We start from the raw sequence: 10,172 nt of genomic DNA, 5'->3' as shown, positions 1-10,172 counted from the left end.
CTTATTCCATAGGATACATTAAGTATTTATTAACAAAGTTTTGGTGAGATATATTTTGAAAGATTGAAAGGAGAAGCTATTGAGATTGAATTTTTAAATACTATTTAACCAATAATAATAATTTATATTTTAAGTAGTATTAGTCTCTAGGCTCTCTAGTCTCTTGGCTTTAGTAATCTGATTAGTTTAATGGTGACCAGTCATGACTAGGCATCTGATATACATTGAATTTAGCACTCTGGAGAAGCTAGCTACCATATTTTTTTAAGTTTTTTTTTTCAATATAATATTCTATTTGGTCCATAAGTTTTCGTGTCACAGTACACAACATATTTTTTTTTTTTATATATCATTAAGTATTATTTTTTTTTTTTGACGCGGTGATTAAAATCACACATGATTAAACAAAACAGCAATTCACAATCGGCGGAGACAACTCCTCGAACCAATATAGCTCATCGTCTAACCGAAGAAAGGAAAAAAGACACACACACTTCATTAAAGTTTTATTTTTTTCATCTAGCAATCTTACACTGGATTTCCTATACTACAGTAGAACCTCTATCCAAGAATACAATTGGGACCAAGTAAATTATATTCTAATTGAGAGGTTATAACTAAATAGAGTTACACTAGAAAAAAAAATTAAAAAACAAAAAAAATATCAATGTAACATAATAACAATAAATAAACATTAATACTATATCATAATAGAAATATTTTAAAGTAAATATAATTTCATACATTTATTATAATTTAAAATAAAATTATTAATTTTACATAGATAAATTTACAAAATACATGTATATATGTTATTAAGATGTAATTATTCTTATATAGAGGTATACTTTGTTAATACGAGACTTAGAAAATGTATAACTAATTATAATTTAGAGGTTATTTTTATTTATAACTGGCCTAAATCGAGACTTGATTATTTTATAACAAATTAGAGGTTATTCTTGAATAAAGTATTCTTAAATAGAGGTTCTACTGTATTATTTAAAGAAATTATCCATTTAAAGAAATTATTCTCGTATTTTTTTATCTCTGCAACAATTATTCTACTTTTTTTTTTGTAAGGATTATGTACTACTATCTATATATTTTTTTAACAAATTATTATATACTTTTTAAATACAAAAGCACGTGATATAAAGTGAAGACACAGTGATCGAATTTAACTTTTAAATTTATGATTATAAATGTACTCAAAAAAAGAATTTATGATTATAAAATTCCAAAATATTTTCTCTAATTAAGCATGTATATTGTAGACAATTTCCTTCCTTATCTTTTTCATTTATTTTTTTATTTTATTTATTATTATCTTTTTATTATGAACTTTTTTTGGACACCTCTTATTATAAACTTCTCTTCACGTGTTAAGGAAATGCCTATCATATGGTTTAGACAACTGCATGCCTTGAATTGAGTCAAAAGGCAAATCAAATAATTCGAGAGACTCGGCCAAGTCAAAGAACAGGTAACAAATCCTATTTATAGACCAACATATCTAGAGTCAAACAATAATTCGAAACCAAAGACAAAATAAAATAATAAAATTAATAAACAATAATAAAACAAATACTAAAAATAATAGTAGTAGCAATAAACAATATTATACATAAAGCACTAGTAGCAAAGCAATAAACAAAAGTATACTCAATGTTGCTAAAAACCAAAAGAAAAAAACTACATTAAAGGGAACAGAGTCTTCATTTATTTATATGATATATATATATATTAAAAATTATTCCATACATATATATTTAGTGTATTATGACTTTGAAGCAATTCGAGATCACATATAAAAAAAATATTATCATACCTTAATTAGAGGCTCGTGTTGATAACGTATTATGTAATATTATAATTTAGAGAAAGAATATAAAGAAGAGATGAAAATTTTCTTAGTGTTTCATTACAAAGAGTGATCTCTTATTTATACATATACAAGAGTCAAATATTAAGAAACTAAAAAAAAAGAAAATTATAAACAAGAGAATGTTGATTACAATTAATGGTAATAAATAAAAGATTTAGACATCCACATAATTATTAATATTTATAACATCTAGCAATTTGTACAATTTTTAGCCAGGTGGAATTGTTGGTCCTTTACATGATCGGGCTTGGGTTAAGATGGGCTAAGCTCATGTCTAAGGTCCAACTAGTCCAAGTGCCAAAAAAATATTTTTTATACATATTTTTTAATAATTTTTGAAAATATCACATATTTTTTTAAAAAATTGCCAAATTATTTTTTTTTTTTCTTAAAGTTCAACTAATTTCAAAACCGGCCTTAGTTATGTAGCGGAAGTGATTGTGTGGTGATATGAAAAGATAGCTAACGAGCTTAAAATGACACTCATCAGCTACTTTGAAAGGTTCTTCATTTTGAAGATCCTTTAAATTTCTTACTTACACATAGAGATAGGAATAGGATAAACCTTCTTCAAAATTAATTTAATAGTTATTATTTTTTTCTTTTTTTTTTAATGTGAATTTTTTTATTATAATAATTAACAAAAAAGTTTATTTATTATATTTAAATGATGTAGATGAGGAACAAAATAAATAAGCTTTATAAAAATTTGAGGGTAAAACAAAAAAAAATTATGGTAAGGTATTTTGAAAAATAAAATAGACACTAATGGGAGTGGCCTAACATTTTGTTTTTAATTGGTACACCTAGTAGGTTGTATTAGGTTAAAGATTGTAAATAAAATTAGAGATTATTAGTTTGTTATGTGCTGAAAATTGTACTCCCCATTTGTAACATGTAATGTTAAAAAAATAGAATAAGTTGAATATTACTAACCATAAGGGCAATAAAAGCCAAAAAAATATCAGCCAAACAGCCGTATCAACTCTCAACAACTTTCTAACAAAAGACAGAAATCACCAATATTCACGTTGTTACAATGAGAACCAAAAAAAGAAAAAAGAAATCACTTACTCCAACTTGTTTCAGGGACATTTTCGACATTTCAAGTCTTACATCCAACCATAACTTTCTCAAACCAAAGTTTTTTTTATATATATTTATTTATGCAGCAATCAATGTGTGTCACTAATTTTCAAGCAATCACCCACTTTATAATTTATAATTTGTGTATGCAATTATTTTTGTTGGCAGCAAGTCCTTTTATTTTACACTATGAAGAGTCATAATGATTTATTTTTTTTATCTCAATTATTCTTTTAAACACTTACTTATTTGAATGAACCACAAATTAATATTATTTATTATTTTATAGTTTAAGGAGTAATTTATAAAGTATCTTAAGTGTACTCTTTTTTTTTAAAAAAAAAAAATCTAAATACTCCATCAAGTGTCATTTAATAATTTTGATTTAGAATGTCCAATGTAACCAACCTTCTCTAATCTTTTTTTTTTTTTTGAGAGAACATAGCTACTGCAGAAGCAAGCAGAAGCTAAGGAGAAGGAACGCAATTGTTCCAAAGAGCCTCTTCATCAGTTCCTAGTGCTTGTTGACCAAGATCATGCGCCTAAGTGTTGAGACTTCTAGGCATGTAGCGTATGGAAGCATCAGGAAAGAGGGACAAAGAGGAGATAATCTGCCAAACTTTATCAGAAAGCGCTGAGTTGTTGCGCTGCTGATTGATGATTTTGCCGATGAGAAGCTGACAGTCCGAGACTATTAAACCAATTGGAAACCTAACAGCAGCACACCAAGTTATAGCTCTGTAAAGGGCTTCAGCTTCAGCAAAGATAGGCTGAGTGCAAGAAAAGGTGGAGGAATGGAGTGCTGCCATGATACGCCCAGTGTGATCTTGCACCACGGCTCCAAAACTTTGCTTATTAGTCTGTCTTTGAGAGGCAACATCAACACTAAGCTTGTAAAACCCAACCGCTGGCTTGAAAGAAACCTCCTAGGTAATAGAAGAAAAGTGGCTATGAGAAAGCTGAAAAGAGGATGAGACTTTAACTTGAGCTTCAGTATATTCCTGAATATAAGATAGAACAAAAGATTATGTGTCTTTGAAGTGAGGCTTCTTATCTGCAAAAATGATCTGGTTACGGTTGTTCCAAATAGCCCACAAAATTCCAAAGAAAGTGCATAAATTATTTTTTGAAAAAATGTCAAAACCCCTTAAAAGATATTCTTTTATATCACAGTGGACATTTTTCTTGTAAAAGTCGTAGAATCTAGTGTTCTTCCAACACTTGCCTGCGCGGGAACACTCTAGCAGAGAATGAGAATTTGACTCCACTTTGTTCAAACATAAAGAACAATAGGGAGAGTCAAGAACTTGATGAGAATGGAGATTAAGAGTCGAAGGAAGGAGGTGGTGAAACGCTTTCCAAATGAAATGTTTGATTTTAGGCAGAATTTGGGAGGACCAAACAGATTTCCACCATTTTTGAAAAGTATTGGGAGTGGAAGAAGAAGGCAAGGAGCTAGTAGAGTTGGCAAGATGGTAGGCCGAATTAACAGTAAGATTGCCAGAAGGGTCGTAACCCCAAATGAGACAGTCTTGAGATGAAGAAGTAATAGGGGTGGAAAGAATAGAAGCAACCAGGTCCACATCAAAATAGGTGTTCAGCTTGTGGATGTCCCAATGACCCTGATCATTAATAAAGTAGGAAACAATATTTTCAGGGGGGGTTAAGTTATTTTTAAAAAAGGGGTGGGTGACTCCATCCAGCCAGTTAGGAGAAAGAGTAGGAACAGATTTACTATCCCCAATGTTCCAAACCAGCCCTTTAAGAAGAAGATTTTGACCCCAAAGTAAACTTCTCCAGGAAAAAGAAGGACAGTGACCAATTGAGGCTTGGAGAAAGTCATTATGTTTGAAATACTTAGCTTTGAGAAGAGTAGCAAGAATGGAAGAGGGATTTTGAAAAATACGCAGGCTTGTTTAGCAAGCATAGCCTGATTGTGATTAATGATGGATCGGAAACCAAGACCCCCAAAGAATTTGGATTTGCAAAGATTGTGCCATGACTTCCAGTGGATTTTAGATTTATTTTGGCCTTTCGCACCCCACCAGAAATTAGCCATGAGCTTTTCCAACTGCTTACAGATAGACTGAGGGACCCTGTAGCACGACATAACATAAGAGAGTATAGCTTGGATAACGGCTTTTAAAAGAACTTCTTTGCCAGCCTTAGAAAAGAGCTTAGATTTCCAAACACTCAGCTTACTACTAGCTCTTTGGAGAATAAAATGGAAAGAGGATTTCTTAGACCTTGCAAAACATTGAGGAACACCAAGATAAGTGTCGATGAAAGGTTTGTCAGCCATACCAAGGGATGAGAGGAAATAGTGTTTATCATGGTGGGAGGTGTTGCGAGAGAACAAGACAGAGGATTTGGCTAAGTTAACAAACTGACCCATGGCCTTATTGTAAGTGGAGAGAATGTCCTGAATATAAGAACTATTATGATGGCTCACTTGGGTAAATAAGAGGCTATCGTCCGCAAAGAGCATGTGAGAAATAGATGGGGAAGAGCGACAAATGGAGATATCTTTAAACAAAGCCAAATGTTCTTTCGAGGGGATGATTACGGATAAGCCCTCGACAACCAGAAGAAAAAGATAGGGGGATAAGGGATCCCCCTGCCTGATACCCCTAGAAGGGATGATGAGATTAGATATGCCCTGATTGATACACAACCTGAAAGAGATAGTGGAGACACACCTAATAACAAGAGACACAAAATTGGTAGGGAAGCTAAAATGAAGAAAAATACTCTCAAGGAAACCCCACTCAACTTTGTCAAAGGCTTTTTCCATATCAAGCTTGAGTCCAGCCCAGCCAACCTTGCCAGCCTTACGACCATTTATGGCATTAATAACTTCATTAGCAATTAAGATATTATCAAAGATGATACGATTGCTAAGAAAAGCCCCTTGATTGTGGGAAATAAGAGAGGTAAGAACAGTTTTGAGGCAGTTAGCAATTGTTTTAGCAATAACCTTGTAAAAGGTTGAGCACAGACTGATAGGCCTGAAGTCACAGACTTTAGATGCGTTGGATTTCTTAGGAATGAGAACAAGGTAGGTTTCATTGATGGACCACAAATCAGCACCTTTGTTTAAGACATCAAGGGCAGCCTGAGTGAAAGAGTTACCAAAAAGGTGCCAATTTTTCTAGTAAAAAAGAGGGTTAAGGTCGTCAGGGCCAGGGGCCTTATCACCAGAAAGTTGGAAAAGAGTAGTCTTGACCTCAAATGAATCGAAATCTTTATTGAGGAAAGTGAAGTGGTCAGGGTTGATGCGTTGAGAAATCCCCTGCATGATTAAGTTTATGGAATCCATATCAGCCCCCGTGGAGGTAAAAAGGTTAGTATAGAACTCCATAAAAGTGTTAACAATTGTGGGGAAGGAAGTGACAGTGGAGCCATCATCCAGAGTTAAACACTTAACCATATTATTCCTCCTCCTGGAATTGGCACGGCTGTGAAAGAACTTGGTGTTATTATCACCCACTTTAAGCCAATTAACTCTAGACCGTTGCTTCCACAAAAACTCCTCTCTGAGGAGGAGAGAGTTAACATGGGATTGGAGTTGGTTGACCTTAGCAATGTCCTCAGTAGAAAGGGAAGGATTTCTGTGAATAGCTTCAATTTGGTTTTGCAAGGTGACAATGTTGTGACAAACAGAATTTTTAGACTGACTCTAATTTTTAAGAGAGTGGATACAATTATTTTGAAGCTGAATGAAAGAGTCCAAAGTACATTGACTCTAAGAACGAGACCAACAAGTTGACATGAGGCTAGGGAACTCAGGATCCAAAAGCCAGTGGTTTTCAAAAAAGAAACATTTGTTTCGATGACAAAGGTAAGGGGTGGGATCACACTCAATTTTGATGGCTTTGTGATAAGAGCCGTAAAAAGGAAGATGGACAATGTTGGACGTGGGGAAAAGGTTATCCCAAGCTTGATTAACAACTCCCCAGTCCAAACGCTCACGGATTTGGCCATGTTTCCAAGTGAAACGGTTTCCCACAAAAGGCAAAGTGTGCAAATCAAACTTAGCGATAAAATTTTGGAAATTGGTCATGGCATGATGGGGAGGGGGATTTGGGCTATTCTTATCATTGAAACAAGGATAATCGTTAAAATTGCCCATAATAAGCCAGGAGCATTCAGGGCTGAGTCAAACAGACGATGTAGAAGGGTTTAAGAATCAGATTTGTGATGAATATAAGGAGAACCATAATAGCAAGACAAGTGAAATATATTATTATTATCCATAGTTACATAAATATCAATGTGATACAAAGATTGAGATAAGATATGGACATTGACAGTATCATTCCAAAAAAGAAATAAACCCCCTCCTAAACCTACTCTAGGAACCTCAAACACATTATCAAAAGAAAATTTAGCCTTAACAGATCACAACTATTAACAGGAAACTTAGTCTCCATCACAAAAAGAACTTAAGGTCTATGTTGTTGCACTAGAAGGGAGATATTTTGGAATGCTCGGGAACTCCCTAATCCGCGAGCATTCCAACTTAAAAGACTCATTTTTCTGGGCGGGGTTGTTAAGCAACACCCGCCTGCTCTTCAGTGTCAGAGATTGAAGGAACAACAACAAAATCAGACATGGAGGATCGAGCCCTCTTAAGGGTATTCCTCAAAGAAGAGCCAACTTTAGTGCACTGTCGTGTGTAGGTTCTTTTGGAACCTGAAATGTTAAGTGGGGCCACTTGAGCTTTGGGACAAATTGGTGCAGGAGGCTCAGAGGAGACCCAGGGAGGCTCGGGGTACATGGGGGCTTTGCCTTTGGAAGTAGAAGTGAAAGTAGCAGTAGTCATGACAGGGGCAGTATTGATGGGGCAAGTGATACTAGGGAAATGAGAAACTGGCTGTGGGGTAGAATGAGTAAGTTGATCAGAAATGGTAACTGGAGTGGAGAAGCCTGGTCCAAAGAAGCAATGGAACTAACCAAAGTGGTACTAGCAATGCTGGGAACCAAAAATTGGTCGACAACATCCTGAGACTTTGGCTAGTAACATTGCTAAGGGAGGGGATTTCTTCGAAAGGGGTTGAGTTGGATAGTTCAAAGATACTCTTCTTGTAGATAGGTTTGGCTGGGGCACGAAGAACATCCTTGTAGCTAAGCGGTGGGGAATGGGCGTGAGTGTCACAATAGTGGAGAAAGTTTTCACACCTGTTAAAAGTGTGGTCAAGTTTTCCACAATGGTAGCAGTAATTCTGAATGCCTTCATATTGGAATTTACTCCATTTGGTAAGAGAAAGTTTCCAAAAGTGGATATTCATGCCACGGAAAAGGGGTTTGGTAGTATCCAAAAGAACCCGAATACGCATGAATGGAATGATGGAATCGTATAAGGAGGCGAGGTGCACTTCAATGAGATCCCCAATGGTATCCACAATGAAGTGAGCCAGGCCATGAGATCTGTTCCCAAAAGGGATGAAATGGGCTTGGAGCCAGAGAGGGATATATCGAAGTTGGTTTGGAAGAATGGTATCAAAACCATCTGGGATAGCAAATAGCATAAGGGATCGGTCGAAGTGCCAAGGCTGGCCCTCCATAACCCGTCTTCTATCCCCTTCACAACCAAATCGGACCAAATATAGTCCAGAGTGGTATTCAGTAAAAGTGAAGGGAAAACGAGCAACCCAAGCATCTTTCATGGAATTTCCTATCCAATTAGGTTTGGGGGTCTTGGGGGTGAGAATCTTGACCACAAGGCAGAAGGAATCAGGTTGGGTCTCAGGATGGATTAGAACATTATCAAAATCATTGATGAGAGCCTCTTCAGCAGTGAGCTGGAGAGATTGGTGGCTGGGTTCAGGGTTGGTGTTCTTGGTTGGTTGTATGGAGTTAGGTACGAAAAACAGATGAAGGCTACAGGTAAAAGTGGGATGGAGATAAAACTTAGAGGAAGCATTTAAATAGAAAAAAAGGGGTAAGTAATACCTGGAGAAGTCGATAGCTGGAGTGGAGGAGGAAGCTAAATCAGCCCTACTTTCACCTAGGCCGAATCCATAGTATCCTAAGAGTATGATTATTCCTGGCTGGCTGTAAGAGCACTTGAGGATAGTGATAGTTATTAATTGCAAGATTTGAACCCATGGAGGTGGAGAACCAAGCATTTTTTTGATACTCCATTAAATGTAGTCGCCGGCTGGGGGAAGGAGCAGAGGGCATTATGTTGGGTTTTATGCCCTAAATAAAACTCATTTCAATATAATCAGATTTACTTATTAATATAGATCAGAAATAACATTTAATGTTGCATGGTTCACATGATTTATTTCATGATTATATGTACATAATGTATGAATTCATCTGAAACCCTTTTCACATACTTGATCCTGTTTATTGTGCCGTCAACACATTGGAAAGTAAACATGACTATGTGAATAAAGTTTCCTAGATTTATCAGACACAGGGTTTTACTGATATGATAATCTACAACAGAGTTTACTTGCATTTGGAGAAGTGCTATGTTCTTTCCAGAACATTGGTTAAAGTAAAGCTCAGGTTGGATGCATGGAGTATGCATCGGAAGGGACCGATATTGAACTTTGACTTAGATTTATTAAACTTACCGTAAAATCTATTCAAGTCAATATTGTCAAGTTGATCCTAGATCAAATGTTCTTAATCCTGTTATGATTAGGCTCAATCTTGAAAGGCTACTCGTGTTCTTTGATTTGTTAGTTAAGCCTACTTTTAGGTCAGGGTGATACGTACATTTTGGGAACACGGTAGTGCAATTGAGTGGGAGCGCTAGCATAAACATGGAATCTATAGCTTCTATCTGGCGAATAGTAAGCAAAGGATGATCTCCTTCGAGCTTGACCAAACGAATATAAATGGTGGAGTACTCATTTCACATAAGCTGAAATATCATTTATACGGGGTCAAGTGTTTTAAGGATAAAATACATTGTAGGGTGTAACGGTAATCTAATCCCTTTACAGTGTAGATCATTCATATAGAGGATCATTGATCACATTAGGATTATAACAATGGATAACTAATGATGTGTCTATATGGTGGAACATATAGAGCATTCTATATAACTGAGAGTGCAATTCTAAGTACTATGCGTGGATTCAACGAAGAATTAATAAGTTAGTGAATTTTAGTAATAAATTCTTGATCTACTTATTGGAAGCTCGGTTATGTAGACCCATGGTCCCCGCACTAGTTG

The 10,172-nt window shown here is 35.3% G+C and overlaps 1 protein-coding gene across 1 annotated transcript; it reads right to left on the bottom strand.

Annotated features, from left to right (window-relative positions):
• Positions 1-3,516: 3,516 nt before the first annotated feature.
• On the bottom strand, positions 3,517-7,106 carry LOC133032356 (uncharacterized). Its single transcript, XM_061106274.1, has 5 exons — positions 6,737-7,106; positions 6,201-6,595; positions 4,710-6,089; positions 4,378-4,596; positions 3,517-3,900 (listed from the first exon to the last, which is right to left on the bottom strand). The coding sequence occupies exons 1-5, from the start codon at positions 7,104-7,106 to the stop codon at positions 3,517-3,519; spliced, it is 2,748 nt and encodes a 915-aa protein (XP_060962257.1).
• Positions 7,107-10,172: the final 3,066 nt, after the last annotated feature.

Source organism: Cannabis sativa, chromosome X (genome assembly GCF_029168945.1).
Source record: "Cannabis sativa cultivar Pink pepper isolate KNU-18-1 chromosome X, ASM2916894v1, whole genome shotgun sequence".
Classification (NCBI taxonomy): Eukaryota; Viridiplantae; Streptophyta; class Magnoliopsida; order Rosales; family Cannabaceae; genus Cannabis; species Cannabis sativa.
The sequence above is the reverse complement of the archived record's forward strand: the minus strand, read 5'-3'. Positions and strand labels throughout refer to the sequence as shown.

Coding starts and splice junctions, on each gene's coding strand:
- LOC133032356 (XM_061106274.1), bottom strand. CDS start 7,106: ATGGGCAATTTTAACGATTATCCTTGTTTCAATGATAAGAATAGCCCA. Junction 6,596..6,736: donor CCCTAGCCTCATGTCAACTT/GTTGGTCTCGTT, acceptor ACCAAATTGAAG/CTATTCACAGAAATCCTTCC. Junction 3,901..4,377: donor TTCAAAAATGGTGGAAATCT/GTTTGGTCCTCC, acceptor TCTATTACCTAG/GAGGTTTCTTTCAAGCCAGC.